Consider the following 21,018-nt stretch of genomic DNA (forward strand, 5'->3'; position numbering starts at 1 on the left):
GCGCCCGAGCGGCGAGCGCTCGCGGAGCCTGGACTCGGCACGCGTGCGCTCCCGGAGGCGCGGGTGCCGTCGGGTCGCTCGGCTCGGCGGGACCGGACCCCGGGCGGGCGCCCACCAACAGCGTCTTGATGTTCCCCGCGCAGGACGCCCTGCCCCGCGGCGGGCTGAGCCTCAAGGAGGAGCCGCTGCTGCCCGCCGGCCTGGGCTCCGTGCGCTCCTGGATGCAGGGCGCGGGCATCCTGGACTCCGGCACCGCGGCGCAGAGGTGAGCTCGACGGGCCGCGCTCGGGTCGGACGGCGCCGCCTGCGCTCCGCCTGCTCTCGGGTCGGGGCGAGGGTGAAGGGAGCCCCAACTCCAGCCGAGTGCGCGGAGAGCTTCGCGCTCGCTCACCGGCGCTGCCTACCAGGCTGCTGGGCGGCCGGGGCGGGGCTTCCGCCCAACTCTGCCGTCCCGGGCTGACGCCTGACGGTCGCTTGAGGGGTCCCGGGCTCAGGAGGAGATGTCCCGGCCGCCCGAAGCCCGGGCCATCACGCACCGTTATAGCCGTCTAGGGACAGCCAAGTCTCCTTGACTCTGCTTGTCAAATTCCTTGGCGCCGCCAAGAAAACCCAGAAACCCTGCCCCTTCCTCTTTCCCACGCCTCTCAGAGTTGGAGGACGGGGGCCGCGCAGGGCCAAAGAGGCAGCGGGGCTGAGTGGCGAAGGGATGAGGTGGGCAGTCGGCCTGGACAGACGGTTAGGGCTGCAGAGAGGGGCGGAGCGCTGCCTCTAGGGCAGGTGATTTGTTTCGTTTCGTTTTGTTTCCGGTTGGTCCAGTGGGAGGCTGTGAGCCCTTGGGAACTCAAAATCCACGCTTATTTCCTCGGAATCTTTTGAAGAGCTCTGGCCAGAGGACATAGGGTGTGTGTGTGTGTGTGTGTGTGTGTGTGTGTGTGTGTGTGTGTTGGAAGGGTGATACTCCCAGATTTGAGATAAGAACTTTGAAGGCTGATCTGCCTCTTACAGCACCTGAGATCTTGGCTTTTTGTAAGGCCAGCTGTGAGTTTGGGGAGAAGGCTATCCACGCTGTAGGGAGTTCATAGTAGCTAACATTAGGGTCATGGCATCAGCTGGGACAGGTTGGCACTGGCTTCTCAGAAGTCTGAGCAGCTGCTGTCCAGTAGCCTGAAGGAAGTCAGACAGGGAGTTGCTCGGGCAGACCAGGCCTGCGCACTGGCCCACCTTCACACTGCAGTGTTGTGCGGGGACACCACGCACTGCCCCCCACCCCACCTCGGCTAGTAACAGACCCTCTTGGGCTTTCAGGGGCATACTGAAGCCGCGTTTCTGCGTGCCTGTTCTTTCGTGGCCATCAAGAGGACCTCCTTGGAAGCTCTATCAGGACTAGTCTGTTTAAAAAAAAAAAAAAAAGATCTTTTGGATTAATTCTTAAAGTTTTACAAGTTATATAAATATGTTATAGAAAAGTTGGAAGATAGAAAAATCAAATGCCACTTGTCCACGCAACGACTGTCAGTATTTTAGTGTGTTTCCTTTTCATTTCCCTTCCTAGTTACTTTCTTTTTCCCATTCTATGCTCATAGTGCTATCCTGCCGGCTTTCTGTGAGTTCTGGCTTTTTCTTTAACTTGAGATGGTGGGTTTCCTTACCTAAGCCCCTCCTTAGCCCCACCTTGGGCTGTGTGGGGAGCGCTCCCTGTAGGCCAGATGAAGAGCTGCAGTCAGTGAAGCCTTTGCCTTTGAAGATCCCTGTTTCTGACTCTCCTGCGCCTGCCTTGAGCTAGCAGGTTGGCTAGAGAGGAAGCGGATGTGCAAGGAGCCTGTGCAGGGTGAAGGAAGTGTAGGGGTGAGGCTCTGGGGACCCTTTCCCCAGCTGCCTGGCCTAACAGGGGCAGTTCTTCAGTGGGGTTGAGGAGTTAAGATGCGAAGCTTGGGCTGCTTCTCCCCAGATCCAGAGACTTTACTGCCTTCAGACCTCAGGTGGGAGTTCCCGTGCATGTGGCTGATTCTCCTCTCCACTTCCCAAAGGAAAGGCTAACCCTTGCACTTCACCCTTCCCCTCCTCGCTGCTACAGTCCCAATCTTGTTCCTCGGTAAGTCTACTGCTCAGGTAACTTGGCCCCAAACAGCAACAAGGCGCCTGCTTTTCCCTGTCCCCCACCTTCCTCTTCACCTCTGCCAGCCTTCACCACCCCCCACCCCCTTCTTCTGCAAGGCTGCTTGGGAGTGGAGAGTTTGTCTGATTTTCAAGGCTTGTGGATGTCTCTTCTGTGTTTTATGCCCAATCTCTGTGTTCATAGCCACTTTAATTTATTTTTATGGTAGTTAGTTAGGATTAAACTTGGGGGGGGAGGGGTTGGGTTTTTTTGTTTTTTGACAGAACCAGGGATTGAACTCAGGCTCTTGCGCTTGCCAGGGAAGTGCTTATTCCCCTGAGCCATCTCCCCGGCCCCAGTTGGGGTATTTATACCGAACTACATTCCTAGTCCTTTCTAAATCTTGAGACAGGCTCTTGTTAAGTTGCCTGGGCGGGTCTCAAACTTGCTGTCCTCCTGCCCCAGCCTCCTGGAGTGCTGAGATTATACAGTCACTGCTTTTAGCAGTGAAACCCTTGCCTTTGGCCCTTTTCATCCCTGGCTTGAAGGATAACGGTGCCCTACCTCCACCTCTTGATCCGGTGCGCCAGCTTCACCCTCTCATCACTCCCCCAACTCAATCTTACATGCATCACGAATCAAAGCAGCATTTCCAAGTGCTTCTGTCTGAGCACATCTCTTCTCTCATTAAAAATAAAGTGACCCACTCCATCGAAGCTCCTGCTTCATCTGGGCTCCCTCCCGCCCCCCACAGCCTCTGTCTTCTGCCTGCTGTCCCTACTTCGTCCTGGAGAGTCAACCTTCAGGGCTCATGAAGCCTGACCTCAGCCTTCCTTCTAGCTCCTGTATGATACTTGGCATACAGTGTTGACAATGAGAGAGCTGCCAGTAAGTCCTACCTCCTCTTAAAACCCACAGAGTAAAGTCTCCACAACACTCTCAAGACCCCAATCCCAGCGCCTGCCCTGGCTGTGCCCTCCCTGCCTGCCCCAGGGCCACAGTTCTTAGTGCTATCTAAGGATGCTTACCTAAGGAAGCCACAGTCTGCTGTCTTCTGTCCCCATCTCCCTGACCCTGCCAGCTGGTGATTTCCTGCAGGGCCAAGATGGTGGCACATTCATCCTGTGTCCCTGGCACCCAGGATTGACTCTCACAGTCTGGAGAGGGACAGTGAGTGCCTTATGAGGACAACAGAGTGCATTTAGAAGCTCCCCTTTTTGCACTACTGGGTTCTAGGAACCGGGTCCTTCCTGGAGCAGCTCTTCCTCCTTAATTTTGCATGTTAGCCTTTACAAAGCTGCCGAGGTTTATAGAAGGTAGCTGAGGAGGGCACAGCCCAGGAGGCTTGCTGAGATCAGTGAGGGAGGCTTAGCCAACAGGAGGCAAAGTTCTGAGCAAGAAAAGTAGAAAGAGAAGGGGGCTCCATGCCCATCAGCTGGAGGAATTCCATGCCAGGGGAGCTTGTACAAGGACCCTGCCATTGCTGTGACTGCTTCTGCCCTGAACCAACAGGACTTTCCCACTGACACCCACATGCCCAGCCCCAGCCCACCTCCCCCTGCCTGCTCTGTGGGCCACATCCTCCTGCTAGTACAGGAGCAGCTCTCTCCTGACTTGTTTTCCCTGCTAGGGAGCCCTCTGGAGGTCCCAGGCCAGCCCTTCTAGAAGACACCCTTGGAGGTCCCAGGCCAGCCCTCTTCCATGAGCTGGTTCCAGCACACAGCCAGGGACTGGGAGAGGGAAGCCAGCTGAGGCTGCCTTTCCTGTAAGCAGCTGCAGGCCAGCCTCCCTGCTAGGAAATGCTTTTGTTCACTTTAATAATTAATAGCCACTCTTCAGCCTGGGACCTGGCAGGCAGGCCTGCAGATGGGTGGCAAGAGAGTGGGCAGAAGAGAAGAGAGGGCAGGAGAGAAAACCAGTGAGACCTTCCTTACCCTTCCTACCCTGCCTCCTTCAGGGACAGGGTCGCTGAGCCAGTTACCACGGGACCAGTGAGCAGAGCTGCCGCCAGGGCTATGAGGCGGGATCCGGAGCCTCTAAAGCTCCAGCCTTCCTCTCTAGCAGACCATCTTCACACAGGTTCTGGCAGCTGCTCCTAGCTGAGGCCCTCCCTCTGCTCACATTGTTGAGGTGGGTGTGCCCCAGCTAACCTCAGTTTTTATCTTCTCTGGTCTGAAGAGTGGCCAGGCTCTGGGAATATCAGAGCCTGGGCAGGATTAAGCCATGATTTTGACCAGGAGCAGGAATGTCAGGCCCAACTTGATGATCAGCAGCAGCCCTCAGGGGCCCAGACGATGCGTTCGGGGAAAGTGGGCACCAATGCAATGCTTAGAGAAAGGGGGGAGGTAGAAAAAGCATTCAGGGGTCTAATGAAGGAACTGCACCTAGACTGGGAAGAGAAGAGCTAGATTTCACAGACAGAGGCTTTAGGGGAATCTGAGGCCAGAGGCAAATTGCAGATCACATAAACTTTTTGTTCTTTCCACCTTGTGGCAGTTGGGCAGGCCAGTCAACAGAGCCTCTTTCCACAGCTGATGAGGTTAGAGCTATTGCCACTACCTCAGCCTCCCACACGTGAAGATGCATCAGATTCAAACCAAAGCACTGCTCAGAACCTTGGATTGTCAAGGTGGGCAAGAGTTAAGAGTTGGTGAGGAGAAGGGAAGGGAGAAGGTCCAGGGTACCTCTGAAGGGAGACCAGGACTCCAGCCTTGTTTACTTGTCCCCTGGAGCTTCAGGGTGACTTGGTTAAACTGGTCATAGTCGTCATAAGGATGTAAAGAGCCACAAGTGGCCTGTGAGTAGAGGACAGAGACTGCAATGGGAGACAGACCATGCCAAAGAGTCTCGGCAGGTTTGTGGCTGCCCAGAGAGGAGCCCTGGGACACCTCAGCCTTGCAAGGAAGCATCTCCTGGGACCCAGGGTGGTCCCAGCAGCCTTCCCATGTGCCCACATGCATCTCTGTGTGCCCTGGAGCGCAGACCACCTGACTCCCAGGCCACAAAGATCAGGTTGCTCTTTGCATCCACTGAACACCACTGGATTCCCAACACTACTCAGGAAACCTTGTGCTTACTACAAGGCCAGATCCTCTAACCAAAAAGTCTGTGTACATGAAATCTGCTCTGGTGTCAGATTCCTTTAACTTGGAGGAATAGATGGAAAGCAGGTGAGTGGGGTACCAGAAATTGGAAAGTGAATGCTTTCTCCTCCCCAGTCAGCATTCTCTGGGACAGGAAAAATGCCCCAGCACCTCCACACTCTCCAGAGCTGAGAAGAAAGTGTTTTTGAGATAAGACAGCTTTTTTCTTTCTTTAAATGTATTTTAGTACAGCGTCTACAGGCTCTCACTATACAGATGGGACTTATAGTGATCCTCCTGTTTTCAGCCTTCCAAGCACTGGGATTACAGGCACACCCCCAGTCTCAGTCTCAGTCAGCTTCTCAGTGCACCCCTGGGGCCAGCCAGCATGGCAAGCCAGGGATTCAGCCGAGGAAAGCATTTTGAACATTGTGTTTAAAACAGTCTTTTAAGAAAGTGAGGAAATGTGTAATTCATTTTAGAGTCTTGCAAAAGTGGTTAATGTTACTGGTTTTTGTCAATCAGCTACATCTATCGGAGAAAGGGACTTTTGTGCCATGCTTTGTTTCCCTAACGATGGTAAGTGAATGAAGTGTCTCTAAATTATGGGCTCCAGCAATACTTGTGCTAAGTGGGTAGGGCTTACAGTTACCATAAACAAGGATCTGCCAAGCTGCGCCCGAGGCCCTTGGGACTCTAGCTTTGCCGGCTTCCTTCCTTCGTATATCTAGCCTCTGGATGACAGGTAGTTAGTACCTACTCCCTGTCCCTCAGGAAAAGGGGTCTCCTGCTAGCAACTGCTGCCCTTTGCTTGAGGACCTGCTGAAGAGTCCAGGCCTGCTCTGCCCACTTGCACACCAGGCCAGAAGTGCCAGAGAAACAGTGATTCTACAAGCTGCTAACCTGCACTCGCTCCCGCGCACTCTCCTCCTCCCTCTCTCTGTCTCTCCCCCCCCCTTCTTCTGTCTCCCTCCTCCCTCCCTCCCCTTCTTCCCTTCTGCTCTCTCTCTGTTACTGGAATCACTGTAGAGATGAATTGTTGGTATTTGATTCTTTGCCTTAAGGTCTGCTTCCTCTGTTTTGTTTTGGTTTTTTGGTACTAGGAATTGAACTCAGGATCTTGCTTCCCAGGCAGGAGGTTGTGCTGCTCAGCTATATCCCAGGCCCTCAGGCTCTGCTTCTAAAGGAAACCCAAATGAAATGCTTGCTCTCCAGGCTTCCAGGGCTCTTTTCTTCCTTTCCTGTACCCACTCTCCCTTCCTGCCTGCCTTCTTCCTTTCTCTTTTTTTTAGACAGGGTTTCACTGTGTGGCTCAAACTCACCTAAAATTCACAACCCTCCTGCCTCTGCTTCCCAAGAGCTGGGATTAGAATTATGTGCTGTCACACCTGGTTTTCTTGTAGACATCTGTAAGTTTCTCCATATGTCTCAATAGCTCCACTTTAAGGCCACAGAACCAGAGACACTGACCTTTCTGTTCTTCTGTCTCGGAGCTGGTCTGAGAACAGACAGTGCCTTGCTTTTCACCTGTGCCCTGCACACTCGTACCCAAGATGCATTGATCAGGACCCTGACCTTTGAATACCTCTTCAGTTGCCTGAGCCTACCTCTGTTTCTTTCTTTCCCTTCTTTCATCTTGGTCTGTTTTTCTCATCATAACAACACCAGCTTCCCTCAAGGGAAGAAAAGCAAAGCTCTCTCCTTCCTCCTCCCCAACTCTATCCCTTTGGGGCCTTCAACGGGTGTTAATCTGTCACCTGCTGCAACGGGGTGAAGGGGCCTTGGGAACAACCAGAGGAGGAAGGCACAGTCCAACCTGCTTATTTTCTCTTGCTTCTTGTTTGTTCTACCTGTGAGGCTGTGCCTGGTGTCGCTCTGTCTCTTGTAGGACACACTAGACTGTCCTTAGAGCAAAACTCTTTTCTCATTTTACCTTAAAATCCTCACAAGCCTAACAGGGGCATGGAAAAGGTCAGGTGAAGACCTGCCCAAGCAAGGAGCAGCCCGTGGGACCAGAGGAGTCTTGCCTCTTCTGCGGTCACCATGGACTGAAGGGGGCAGGGGCAGCATTAATGCAGCTCCGTGGTCGTCCTTGATAGTGATCCTGCCTGGAGATGCAGCCTAGTGAGCACTGCCCCCTGGACTCCAGCCAGTCTGGGAGGGTGACTGCCCCTGACCTGGGGTAAGGGTGCTGGGGAAGGAGAGCCGTGTGGAAAGGTACTTGTGGCATGGCGCGGCCCCTCCGTGATGCCAGCTGGCAGTACAAGCTGTTGGTTCACAGGCCCCAGAGGAACCTGCTCTGCTCCCCTCCCATGGTCCCTGTGCTCTCTGTTCCCAGAAACCTGCCCTATGGAAAGGATGGACCCAGCGATGGGTGTTCGGCTTGAGGCTTAGGCCAGACTTCCCAAGTCTGGTCCTTGGGGCCGGGAGATGGCTCAGTGGAGTAAGTGCTTCCCTGGCAAGCGCAAGGACCTGAGTTCAATCCCCGGTTGGGGGGGGGGGACAAAAAAAAAACACATCAAGAGCCCAGCAGGAGATGGGGACGTGGAATTTGCCAAGGGGGGTGGTGGGAGGGAGGGGAAGCTCAGGCTAGCAAGGCTGACGGGCTGTATCAGTGTGGCATTTGCACCAGGCATTGCAGGGGCATCTGTATAGAAAGTGCATTCTGAATTGTCTGGGGCTGCTGTCTGTTCTTAGCATCTAGCCCTTCTCTGCCGAGAAGGGCTTTCTTTCTCTATATTCACCTTCCCCAAGGCCTGAGAGCCTTCTAGGCTCAGATTGACAGAATAAAGGGCAGCCCTCGGCTAGGGTTGGCTAAGACCACCCCTTGGGCTTCTTTCTCCCTAGGTGGTCCTAGAGCCTCTCCCCAGTGGAGTTCAAGCCAAGCTGGCTCAGGGAGCTGGGAGCTCCGGGTTGGGGCCTTATTAGCATATTCAGCAGCAGCAATCAGGGACCTGCTGAGATCGAAAGCCCTCTTAGGGCTTCCCTGCCTCTCAGCAGGTTAGGGAAGCCGGTGGAGGGCTGGTCAAGGCTGGCGCTGGAAAGAGTTGCAACCTAAGAGGGACAAAGTGGGAAGGGAGGGTGAGCCCCCTGAAAGAAAGAACTTGGGAGGGAAGAACGTTGGTGGCCCTGCCCCTCACCTTGCTTGAGACCAAACACCTTCACTGTATGTGGCCACTGTGGCTCCCAAGCAGGCTTTCAGGTGGTGGAGTGATTTTCATTTTATTGTTTATCGTAGTCTGTGTGAGTAAAATTTAGCAAACCCTTCCCACCCATAACATTCCAGGTACCATGACTTAGCATGAAGCCAAGGAAGAGCGAGTGGGTTGTGAATTATATGAAGACAAATACTAAGAAGTACTCTTGGCAGCCATGGTCACAGATGTCCCAGACACTTACCGGGGCTCTTCCTGCCACCAGGCGGACAGTTTCACCATCCTTGGCCTCTCTCCTGTGTCCCTGGGGGGCCTCTTGTCCACCCCACTGCTCCTGCTCATCTCATCCTAAACTCTGCCCTGCTTTAAAGCCATCCAGTGACCTTCAGGGAAGCACTTATTCCACTGAGCCATCTCCCCAGCCCCATCCAGTGACTTTCAGTGCTGTTTCCTCAACAAAAGTATTCCTAGTGGAGGAATTGGGTCCACTCCTTGTCTGTTCCTGCAGAAAGTGATTACCTACCCCAGCCATAGCAGCTTAAAACAGCCAACACTTACTTGTTTCATACAGTTGATGAGAGGCAGGGATCAGGGAGCAGCACTTGGAGTGATTCTGACCCAAGTCCTGTCTGGAGGCTGCAAGGGCTGAAGTCTTGCATTCTGTTTTTCTCTTTTGTGGTCAGCTCAGCCTGCCCTGGGGGTGGGGCTGGCATGGCATGTGGTGCTGGGGATCAAATGAACCCTGTGGTCCCTGCACTTTGCCTAGGCTTGCCTAGGTAGGGGCTTTAAACTGCTGAGCTATCTCACTGGCCCCATACAGTCTTTTTTTTTTTTTTTTAATGTATTTAGAACAGGGGCTACGGGGTCTTACTACACAGATCAGACTCATCACTGTGAACCTCCTGTTTTCAGTCTCCCAAGCACTGGGATTATAGGCACACTCTACCATGCCCAGTCTCAGTTGCCATCTCAGCACACAAAGTAGGCAGGGCATGCTGGGGATTAAACCATGGTCCCTGAGTCTGCCTAAACAGGCATTTTAATCCGCTGAGCTATCTGGCCGCCCCACCCCCACCCCATGCAGTCTTGCATTCTTTTTGTTGTTGTTCTTTCTTTCTTTCTTTCTTTCTTTCTTTCTTTCTTTCTTTCTTTCTGGGGGGGGGGGCGGAACCGGGAATTGAACTCAGGTCCTTGAGCTTGCCAGGCAAGTGCTTATTCCACTGAGCTATCTCCCCGCCCCTAGTGTTGCATTCTTGACCAAGACCAGAGGATCTGCCTGCAAGATAGTGCAGGCTGTCAGGGAAAGGTTCTGATCTTCTGTGTAGCCTCCCCTTAGGGCAACTTGAGGACCCTTCCATGATGGCATCTGGCTCTTCCTGAATGACATCCAAGAGAGAGGACAAAGCAGAAGCTACAGTGCTTTTAGGATCCAGCCTTTGAACTTACATGCTGTCACTTCTAACATACATTGGCCACACAGACCAGTCCTGATCCATTATGAAGGGGAAGTCCCCAAGGGTTCACTCCTGTGAGTCCCAGGAGGTGGGAATCCTTGGGAACCATCCTGGAGCCTAGCTGCCTAACATATGGGGAACAGCAGCCTGAACTCAAGGAGGCCCATTCCTAGACAGTGAGTCCCAGGACTCCCATGGGTGCTACAAACCCACATCTCCCAGCCTTTTTGTCCATAGCACCCTTTCCAAAGGGGGGATCCAAAGGCATGAACCAAGTAAGGAACAGGCCTTAGAAGACCTTGGCCCAGAGAAAGTTTAAGCTTCTTACAATGGGGTTTGTGTCCTTGTATGATTTGACAGGAAATTCCCAACCAGACAGCACTTTTTTTCTGAGAAAGGATCTCCTTGTGTTGCCCAGGCTGGTCTCCAGGCTGGTTGAGCTCAAATAATTCTCCTGCCTCTGCCTCCCAAGTACTATTACTATAGGCACTTGACTACACCTGGTTCTCACTTCATGTTCTGGAATCTGTGGCTGCATATTCCTAGGTTGTATGCTCTGCCCTTTGTCTCTTACACCTGTTGAGCTCCTATGTATTTCTCAAGAACCAGAGGAAAAGCCATCATCTCCACGAAATCTTACCCTCATCTCCTGCAAAAACAGAATTAACTATGTCTTCCTTCACTCCTCTAGTTTTTTACATGGTGACATCTTTTGATCCCATTTTGTCCTGTGTCCCAGCTCACTCTCTGGGTATACCCTCCCCTCCAGCATTTAACCCGAGCTCGCCTGTTGCCCATGTCCAGAGCTGTGTGCACCATGGCAGCTCCAGAAACACCTGGTGAAGGGAGTGTTGGTTCTCTTCTCCCTGCTCTCTTAGGTCTTGCTTTCAGGCATGGTTCTGAGGAGGTAGCTCCCTGCATACCTGAGGAGGGGACTCCCACCTTCAGCCACAGCTCAGGGTCCAGGCTGGGCACACTAGTGGCCTGGAACCAACCTGATATCTCTGGTAGTCTGGTGACAACCATTTCCCAGGCAGTGCCACAGGCTCATGCACTCCTCAGCCATAGACTGAGATTCAATGAGAATTTTATTCCTGAGCCCCCTGGTCCCCTTCATATACTAAAAGGCAATCCCAGAAGCCTCTGATCAGTAAGAAGGACTGGTTTATACATTTGATTTGAAGACAGCCTTGCAGAATGTGGGTGGGAGCCTGACAGGATGACTCCATAGGCTGGGATGGCCTGGGTGCTGGCTCGCCTCTTCCTGAATCCAAGAGGCCAGTTGGATAGTTTATAGAACCCACCCACTTCAATTCTGGCCCAAACTCTTGATATGTTAGAGGTGAGTCCTGACCAGCCCACCCGTCTGGCCAGAGGCTCTGGGGTCTTTCCCACCCAAGGGTTTTCCTGGTGGTTTTCTAGCTCCTTTCCTTCCACAGTGGTGTGGGCCTGGCCCGAGCACATTTTGAGAAGCAGCCCCCCTCCAACCTCAGGAAATCCAACTTCTTCCACTTCGTGCTGGCCATGTATGACCGGCAGGGGCAGCCAGTGGAGGTTGAGCGCACGGCATTCATCGACTTCGTGGAAAAGGACCGAGTGAGAGGCTCGTGGGCTTGCTTGGGACTGGTGCTGGGAGAGGTGGGAGGGCTTTAGGATCAGTTGCTTGTGTGCATGCGCATACACATGTGCTTGTATACACACACACACACACACACACACACACGCACACGCACACAGACCCAGTAGGGTACAGGAACAGGAGTCAGTGGACAGGTCATGGAGGAAAGGACGGGTATGTGAAAGGCTGAAGGGAGTGAAAGAGGCTGGAGTCACCCCTGCACCTCAGTAACCTCCTGTCTTGTACCAGCAGGAACCTGGAGCAGAAAAGACAAACAATGGAATCCATTACCGTCTCAGGCTGGTATATAACAATGGTAAGCCAAAGTCACACCCCTCTGGGCCTGTGCACAGTGCTACACCTAATGCCCCCTCATTGGGGCTGGGGAGGGTATGGCCATGGGCCATCAGTAGGGGTCCCAAGCCCTCCCCTGACAGGAAATGCTGTCCACCCTCCCACCTTAGGGCTTCGGACAGAGCAGGACCTCTATGTACGCCTCATCGACTCCATGTCCAAGCAGGTGAGCCAGCCCAGGAGATGCTCAGGCCTGTCCTGCCCTCTTCTTGAACCCATCTCTCCTTGGTCCCATTGAACAGCTTAGTCTCTGCCCTTGTCTTCTCATCCACCATCAACCCCATGGGTCTAGCTCCCCCAAGCCATACCATCACCTACAATAGGCAGATTGGGCTCTTGCCTTTCACTCTTGAAAAGTCAGTACTGAGTGTGGTGGCAGACACCCGTAATCCGAGCCCTCAGGAGGCTGAGACAAGAGGATCGCTTTGAGTTTGAGGCCAACTTGGGCTACATAGCAAGCTCAAGGCCTGCCTGAACTTGATGATGATGATGATGATGATGGAGGAGGAGGAGGAGGAGAAATAAGAGAAGTCAGTATTTATACAGGCCATGGCTTAGGTCAGATTCCTCAGCCTGAGATGGGAATCTAAGTGTGTGTAGTTAGCAAGGAAATCAGAGGAGGCTCACAGGAGACAGGAGCTGGACAGGAAGATATCCAGCATGCAGGTGGTCTCAGGCAGACTGTAGCCTCTGTCCAATCCACACCGTGCTGGAGAAGGAAAGGCATGTAGTCCCCAGCCCACCTGGAGTGAGGAGGCCAAGATTCTGCACCTTGCATTTGTCAGTCATTGGTGAGGGGCTGCTCCCCTTAGGAGTAGAGGAGAAGGGCTCCCCTCAGCCTGAGACATTCTCAAGAGAAAGCCTACACTAATGCAGCAGGTTCAGTAAAGGGATCCGGATGCAGCCCTGGAGCTTCCACTGCAGCACTGGGCACCTTGCTGCTGTAACAGCAGAAGGAGGCTCAGAGCCAGCGTAAGACCCTGGGAGAACAAGTCTGGATAAGCTCTGGTTGATTCTGCAAGGCAGGGCCCAAGTCTCAGGGGATGCTTGCTGGCCGAGGGGACTTGACCAGAGGGCAAGGTGGATACTTTTTCCTACACAGGTTGGGGCCTCTATCAGCCTCCACCTGATCCCGGACAGAAAAAAAAAATGGCTGCACCCAGAAAGTCTTTGGTCACTGTGGTGGGGGTAGCAAGCCAGACAGGAAATTGTGTGAGGGATATGTGAAGAAAGGGGCAAAGAAGTCCAGAGAGAAAGGGATCCCACAGAGAGTTATAGACTCACTGGGAAGCCAGATTTGGAATTTAGGGAACTCTCCCTACTCAGGGAAGAGAGGGGCTGGGAGACTGAGGAGGTGCTAGGGATATGGGAAGGGGCAGCCATGCTGCTGTTTGGTTTGTTCAGGTAGCAGGGATGGCTAAGATGATAGTACTTAGGAACAAAAGACAGGAGGCCACTAGGAGCATGGGAAAAGCCTGCACAGGGAGGATGAAGGGCAAGGAAGGAGCACCCTCAGGGTACCTCAAATTGCATATAGACCACCTGCCCCCTATCATCTGACCTTCCTGCCTGACCTTCCTCTTATTGTCTGGGGGCTCCAGCCCCCAGCCCCCAAGCAGAACTAGCTTAAGAAAGTACTGTCTGTGGACAAATAGGATCTTTAGACCTTGCCCCTTTGCCCTGTGGTGGTCCTGGTTGGGGGGCAGTGTTCTCCAAGGTCCTGCTTTGCAGCCCAGGCTTCCCCAAAGCAAGGCAGAGGACATGATCTTCTCTGGGTACAGGACCTTCTCCACATGGGCCAGGGAGATGCCAGTGTAGACTCACAGGCCCACTTCTGCATCCACCTGAACTTGAGAGGAGCTTCCTTCCTCTCCAGCCTGCACACTTCCCCTCCCCCAGGCCATCATCTACGAAGGGCAGGACAAGAACCCTGAAATGTGCCGAGTGCTGCTCACCCACGAGATTATGTGCAGGTGAGACGGGCTGCGTCACCTGCACCTTGCCCCTTTGCCAAGGTGTTGCCAGGGCCTCCCGTCAGGCCTTGTCTCCCCCCCCCCCCACTTCCTTCACAGTACCCACGATCCCAGGGGAAGCTAAAGGAGGGGAGGGTGAGGCCCCTGGGCACAGTGCTGGCTGAGGAGAGGGTCCTTGAGGCCCCATTAGCCAAGCCTGTTTATGTGGCTTTGCTATGTGTTTTTGTTTGAGAGACCTCCTGCCGCTGGAAGGGTAGCTAATAAAGCTCTGGGGAAGGGCTCACTGGGGAGATGGGGGTAGGATCTGGCTGGGCAGCTCCAGGCCTTGGAGATTAGCTCTGAGGTAGGAAGAAATTCTGCTGCCTTCTGTGTGAACCTCAGGGCAGGCACAGTCTTCTCTTCCCTGTTAACCCCTGAGTCTGCCTTTCTAGCAAGATCAGCTAGCTCTGTGTGTAGAAGACAATAGTGTTCCAGACTATGAAGTTGGAATGGTGGCCACTTCTGGGAAAAGGAATGATGCACAGGGGCTTTTGGGGTGCTGGTCCTGTAACATTTCTTGGTCTGGGTGCTAGTTCTGAGGGCAGCTCATGTCTCAGCTGAATGCTCCCAATTTGAGCTTTTTAAGTAGGCAGTTTTTCTACAAAGTGCACAGAGGGAGGCCCTCTAGGTGGCCAGCTGCCAGCCCTGTCTGGGGTTCTCCAGAAGGAATGGACTTTGGCGACAAGGGTTTCCTAACCAGCCTTACCCCTAAGACCAGGCTGCCAAATGCTTGCTGGGACTCTCACCGCCCCTCCCTCCCTCACCCCCAGCCCCTTGGGAATGAGTCCCTGCACCCAAGGATCCCACGCCAAGAGCTAGGACATTGGTACCCCACCAGGGGCAGCCCCCTATAATTTCCTCCTCTCACTTCTTCCTCCTCCTCCCCCCTCATCTTTCCTTCAGCCGGTGCTGTGACCGGAAGAGCTGTGGCAACCGGAATGAGACGCCTTCAGATCCAGTAATTATTGACAGGTACAGGCTCAAGGAGGGGCCTGGAAAGGCCAGGGAGGGGTTCTGTGCTCACCCTGGGACCAAGCAGAACTGAGGGAGGATCACAGTATCCTGCAGAGAAGCTGCCTGGCACCAAGGAGGCGCCAGCCAGGGCCCCTGAGCCAAGCCCTTGGTGGCAAACTTGCTGGCAGTGCTACGCTGACTACCTGGCAAGGAAACCCTGGGAAGGCTGGGGGCTGCAGGAGGTGAGGTCAGGAGCAGGGGCAGGAAGGGAGGAGGTGTACCAGCATCGGGCTACACTGTGACCAGGGGCCCTAGCTGTCAGCAGGAGCCTGGCCCTGGTACCTCTGTGTACTTTGACTTCTCTCGACATCTGTTGTGGTCACTGGAGAAACGGAATGCTTGTCAGGTGTCAATCTTGGCAAGTCCTATCAAGGTGACACACGTGAAAATGCACTAGCTTATCATTTCCTTTTTAAAATCATTTTTACAGGAAATGCATAAAGTATAAAACTCAAAAGGTAGAAAAGTGTAAATATGGAAAAGCCAGCCTGCCTTCCCCGTGCTAGCACACTGTACACAGTTGTTTGCACCTTGCTTTTGGGCAACAGTGCATCTTAAATATCATTCCGTATGGGAGCAAAAGCCACACCTTATTCTCCTTTTAGTAGAAAGAAAGCATTCACAAAATGTAAAATTGCAAGATAGTTAAAAGGCTTTATAGGAAATGTTTTCTGCTCTGTTTCCTGCCCATCCTTTCCCCATCAAATAAGAAACCATTGCTGGTTTCTCAAAATAAGAATGATTTTCTTGTGTATCTTCCCTGAAATAGTCCTTGCATGTACAAGAAAATAGCGGTCTATAGTACATTGTCTTTCTGCCCCTTTCCCCTTCACTTTATAAAATTGGTGACATACTAAATATATTTTCAGCACCTTTTTCTCTGAAAAATCTATTTGGGCTTATATTCCAACAGAAACCTCCTTATTGTTTTTTTCTACTGCAAAAGATTCTGTTCTATGGACACATCATAATTTCTTTTTTTTTTTCCATAATTTTATTGACAGACAAATAGCAATGAGACAGTTTCAAATCAAATTGGTAGGACAGTTTCAATAATTAACACATTGCATACTCTCTTCCAAGTAGTTATTTGCTGTACAAGTGTTAACTCAGCAAAATATTCTAAAGGAGTCCAGTAATCCATCATAGTATTGGGTCTTCCACGTGACTGGCAGTGTCAGAAATTGTTGACCTGAGTCCCCTACAGCTCACCATAACAACATGGCTTTACTTCTTGTACTTCGTTTTTATACTTTTCTGCTGGATGGTTAAGACTGAGATAAAGCAAGACCTATGCAACAAGAGTTGTAGCTTTTGGATCTGATAAGGTCAATCAAATCCCCTCAGGATTTATCCTGAGACCCTGTACAAAACTCTTTTTTTTGCGGTACGGGGGATTGAACTCCGGACTTGCACTTGCCAGGCAAGCACTTATTCTACTGAGCCATCACCTCAGCCCTATAATTTCTTTAAATGGTCTGCTATTGTTGCACGTTTGGGCTGTTTTCAGAAATTAAAAAAGTGCCGCACTGAGTTATTTGGTCTATATATCATTTCACACATATGTAAATTTATATGAAGGTAATTATTAAAAGGAGACTTGCTGGATCAAAGGACATATCCACTTGTAATTTTGATAGTTATTGCCAATTTGCCCTCTGTAGAGGTCATGTCAATTGCATTCATACCAGCAATTTTTAGAATGTATGTTCCCCATACTCTGACCGATTACGTATTTTGGGGTTTTGTTCAGTAATTTTTGAGCATATTTTCCATGCTAGGGTCTCTTATGCGATGTTAATTAAGCAATGAGCAAAATAGACATAAAGCCTTGTATTCCTGGGCTTACAGTTTAGTAAGGGGAGACAGACATACACTGACTAAATGAACAAAACCTACGGCATGTTAGATGGTGGTAGCATGAAGGAGAAAAATGAAACTATTGGAAAGATCAAGGAGTGCCTAGGAAAAGGGAATGGCAGTGTTAGAGGATTTAAGGCTTCACTGAAGAGACATTTGGGCCAAGACATGAAGGATGTAAAAGAGCAAGTCATTTATGTATCCATTGGGAGAGTGCTTTCTCCGTGAATGTATATGGTGTGCTCAAGGGTCAGCAAACCGGCCCAGGTGGCTGGCGTCCAGGGGACAGATAGAGAAGCCGCCAGAAGTGAAGGGTGTGGCGGGAGGAAGGCTAGGCCATGCAGGGCTGCAGAGGCTGCACCTGGGCTGTGCAAGGGGACACTATGGAGCTTTCACTTTTTCTTTTTCTTTTTTCTTTTTTTTTCTTTTTTCTTTTTTCTTTTTTTTGGTAGCAGGGGTCAAACTCATGAGCTGTGCTTGCCAGGCAGGCACTTATGCCACTGAGCTATCTCTCCGGCCCCTTCAATTTTCTTTTTTGCCAGCTTAGCCTGCCCTGAGGGTGGGGCTGGCATGGCATGTGGTGCCAGGGATTGAACTGAAGTCCCATATGCCTGCCTAAGCTTGCTTGAGCAGGTGCTTTAGACTGCTGAGCTATCTCCCCAGCCTCTTCACTTTTATGTCGAAGGATGTGGAAGCTGTAGAGGATTTTGATGAGATCTGACACATTTTAGCAAGACCAGTCCAGCTCCTGTATTGCTGATGACCTGTACAAGGCAGGGAGGTGAGTTATGAAGCCACTGTAGTAATCCAAGGGAGAGATAGTGGAGGCTGAAACTAGGAGTGCTATGGGGAGGGTTGGATTTTGGGAGTTAGAGTGCTCAAAGTCAAAAACATTGCCAAGAGTATCGGATCTGATTAGCTGAGAGACTTGAAGTTTACTGAGATGTAGGGCAGAACAAGTTTGCCGGGAGAAAGATGGGGAGTTTGATTTGTATTGTGTGTGTTTAAGATGCTTACTAAGCATGCAGGTAGATACGTTAAGAAGGAAGCTAAAGTCGTGAGTATGGTTCCCAACAGAAAAGTCAAAGGATAAATCTGACTGAATGAAATCATTGAGGAACTTAGCATTGACAGGAACCAGTAAGAGTCTAAGGGCTGGCTCCTGGGGTACCCAGAGCTCATGGAGATACGAGGTAGGCAATGGAGAATGAGAAGCTGTCAGTGCCACTAGGAGGGCACGCACAGTGAGTTAGATATGTGTTCTCCTTTTAACTTTGCCTCTGGTGAACTTTGCCCAGTTCCTCAACCTTTTAGTACTCTGGGGTTTTTATTACATTAGGAAAGGATTTTACCATGCCATGATCATTTTATCTTTTTCTTTAGATTCTGCAGATCAGTGAATCCATTTTCACATATGCTAGACAAACATTCTACCACTGAGCTATCCCCCTAAACCCCAAGATTATTTTTAAACCGGTATCTCATGGTTTCTTCTAATACTTTTATGGTTTTGTTATTTAGATTTAGTACTTACCCCTTTTGAAAAAATTTTGAGGGGTTTTTTTGCAGGGGGAACCGCGGATTGAACTCAGGCCCTTGCGCTTGCCAGGCAAGTGCTTATTCTACTGAGCTATCTCCCTAGTTCTATAAATTTTGAGTTTTTATGTTGTCCTATATGATACAAAAATATCACAAATAGAAATTATGAATATACCAAAATATAACAAATAATCAACATATACCTATGAACCTACCAACAAACTTAAATTAGAACATTAAAAACTCTCTTGAAGCCAGAACATTAAAAACACTGCTGAAGCAAAGTTTCTCCAATTTCATACTACCACCTGCCATTTTCCTAAAGATAAAATGAATGATTGTCTTTAGTTTGACTTCTTTGTCTTTTAAAAAAATAAGTTATCCAGGTTATATGATTCCTAAACAATACATTCTATGGTTGTGGTTGTATTTAACTTTCAAAAAATGATATCATATTATAGGAGTTTTCTGTAGTATTCTTTTTAAATTCAACATTACATTTCTAAAATTTAACCTATGTTGCTGTATCTAGCTGTAATTTATTGTAGTTTTGTTACAGTAAGCAAAGCTGCTGGGAACATTTTTGTTTTGTGTTCTAATTTGAAAAGGTTTGTTTAGAATGTAAACTAAGACAAACCTGCTGGCTCATGGAGGGTACAGATGATAAGGCTAAGCTTTTCCAAGCAGCACTCCCACCCCCACCCCAGCACTGCGCTCCCGTTGCTCCGTATTCTCATCAACACCTAATGGTGTCAAACTCACTGTTTACCAATGTGGTGAGGGAATTTTGTGGTCAGTTTAGTTTTCTTTTTCCTAATTACTAATGACATTGAAGATCTTTTTATTTAGTGACATATCTATTATTTTGATTAGTGTATGCTAAAGTCAGGTCTTCTGCCTTTTTTTTTTTTTTTTTTTTTGCTTTTGTTTTTGTTTTTCTGGTAGTGGGGACTGAATCCAAGGCCTTCACACTGGACTACATCCCCACTCCCAACCCCTTTGTATTGAAAGAATGTCACAAAGTTGCCAGAACTCAGTTCTCCTGCCTCCACTTCTCAGAATGTTGAGATTGCAGGCATGTGTTGCCACTCTCAGTTTCACTTTTCTCTTGTAATAGTGTAGATTATCATATTGATTTTAGTAATTCTTTTTTTTTTTTTATTTTAGGGAAGGGTCTACAGGGTGTTCAGGGTTTCCCTACTAGACTGGACTTGTAGTGATCCACCTGTTTTCAGCCTCCCAAGTGCTGAGATTACAGGTGCACGTGCCACCACACTGAGTCTCCGTTGCTGTCTCAGCAAGCCCCAGGGGTGGGGCGGGCATGGCAGGCCTGGGGGATCAAACCCCCAGCCCCTGTGCCTGCTTGCAGGTACTTTAATCCGCTGAGCTATTTGGCTGGCCTGATTTTAGTAATTCTGTTTGTTTGTTTGTTTGTTTGTTTTGGTGGAACTGGAGATTGAACTCAGACCCTTGCACTTGCCAGGGAAGGGCTTATTCCACGGAGCCATTTCCCTAGCCCTGATTTTAGTAATTCTTTAATAATTCTAGATCCTGGTATTTTTCAGGATAGTATATTGCACATATCATAATTATCACTATTTTCCTTATGGGTATTTTTTTTTTTTTTTTTTTTGGTGGAACCGGGGATTGAACTCAGGCCCTTGTGCTTGCCAGGCAAGCGCTTATTCTACTGAGCCATCTCCCCGGCCCTTCCTTATGGTTTTTATTCTGTTTTATTTAACAAATCTTTTCCTCTTCTGGGGTCATGAAGATGTTTTACATTTTCTTCCAAAGGTTTTCCATTTCACATCTAAGTTTATGTTCTATGTGGAGCTGATTTGAAGGTATGCTATGTATTATAGAATCAATGTAATTATTTTGTACAGATGAATCACTATTCCAGTAGGTTATGAAATAGTTCAGTCTTTTCCACTGGTTTCTAATATGAGCTAAGTTCTAAATCAAGTTTCCTTCCATTTGTGTGTCTGTTCCTAAGCCCCCTTTTAGGGACTGGGGAGATAGTTCAGTGGCATAAGCACCTGCCTGGCAAGTGCAGGATACCAAGTTTGATCCACAGTACTGCAAAACAAAAACAAAAACAAACCTCGGCTCTCTTTTTTATTCCTTTGATCATTTTGATGATCCCTCTGCTAGCATCATGTTGTTTTAATCACTATCACTACATAATAATAACGTAGGAAAAGCATGTAGGACAAGCTCCCCACTTTACCTGAACACCCTTCAGAAATATCTGTATATTTTCGCCCTTTGTATTTTCATATAAATTCTAGAACTCATTTATTTCACACCAACGCACACACATTCCTCTTGTGGAGTTTTGAGTAATTTTACAGTGAACTTGCACGTCAATTTGAAGTAGAAGTACATTTTCATGATACTGGGCCTTTTTAAATGTCTTTCAATTGTTTTTTTTTTTTTTTCAATTATTGCCACAAACTCTTATTTTCACTCAAATATTTATTGAACAAGTGAATGAATGAAAACAATAATCGTATGTGGCCTTCACTGAAAAATTATATGCCTTTACTGAAAGGCATTAAAGAGTTATCATATGTTGGGGCCAGGGAGATGGCTCAGTAGAATAAGCGCTTCTCTGGCAAGTGCAAAGGCCTGAGTTCAATCCCTGGTTCCACAAAAAAGAGTTACCATTTGTTGAAAAGCTACTCTGTACTAGGCTATAGGTATATAGTCCATATGCCAGGTTCTAGGCTTAGGCATAAAAGAGCAAGTGAAGCAGACCAAGGTAGTGACCCTCATGGAAAGAGAAGGTAGAAAGGAGTAGGACATTGATAGCTAGAAATCTGTTTAAAAAA

At 49.7% G+C, this 21,018-nt stretch overlaps 1 protein-coding gene and 1 long non-coding RNA gene across 4 annotated transcripts in view; one reads left to right on the forward strand and one right to left on the reverse strand.

The window, feature by feature from the left end:
• The window catches only part of LOC111817518, a 9,746-nt gene extending 9,156 nt beyond the window's left edge, over window positions 1-590 (reverse strand). The window contains exon 1 of one of the 2 annotated variants that reach the window (XR_002821693.1): window positions 405-590. This is a non-coding gene — a long non-coding RNA (uncharacterized LOC111817518). Of the gene's footprint in view, window positions 1-391 lie in introns of both variants that reach the window. The other variant, XR_002821692.1, reaches the window with a different exon arrangement.
• Ebf4 (early B cell factor 4) overlaps window positions 87-21,018 on the forward strand; it is a 58,020-nt gene continuing 37,088 nt past the window's right edge. The window contains exons 1-6 of one of the 2 annotated variants that reach the window (XM_004634240.2): window positions 87-265; window positions 11,227-11,383; window positions 11,658-11,721; window positions 11,870-11,925; window positions 13,659-13,732; window positions 14,675-14,743. In XM_004634240.2, the coding sequence (XP_004634297.1) occupies window positions 129-265; window positions 11,227-11,383; window positions 11,658-11,721; window positions 11,870-11,925; window positions 13,659-13,732; window positions 14,675-14,743 (557 nt within the window). In that variant the 5' untranslated portion in view covers window positions 87-128. Of the gene's footprint in view, window positions 266-11,226; window positions 11,384-11,654; window positions 11,722-11,869; window positions 11,926-13,658; window positions 13,733-14,674; window positions 14,744-21,018 lie in introns of both variants that reach the window. The other variant, XM_023718606.1, reaches the window with a different exon arrangement.

This window comes from Octodon degus, unplaced genomic scaffold (assembly GCF_000260255.1).
Source record: "Octodon degus isolate 3935 unplaced genomic scaffold, OctDeg1.0 scaffold00060, whole genome shotgun sequence".
Classification (NCBI taxonomy): domain Eukaryota; kingdom Metazoa; phylum Chordata; class Mammalia; order Rodentia; family Octodontidae; genus Octodon; species Octodon degus.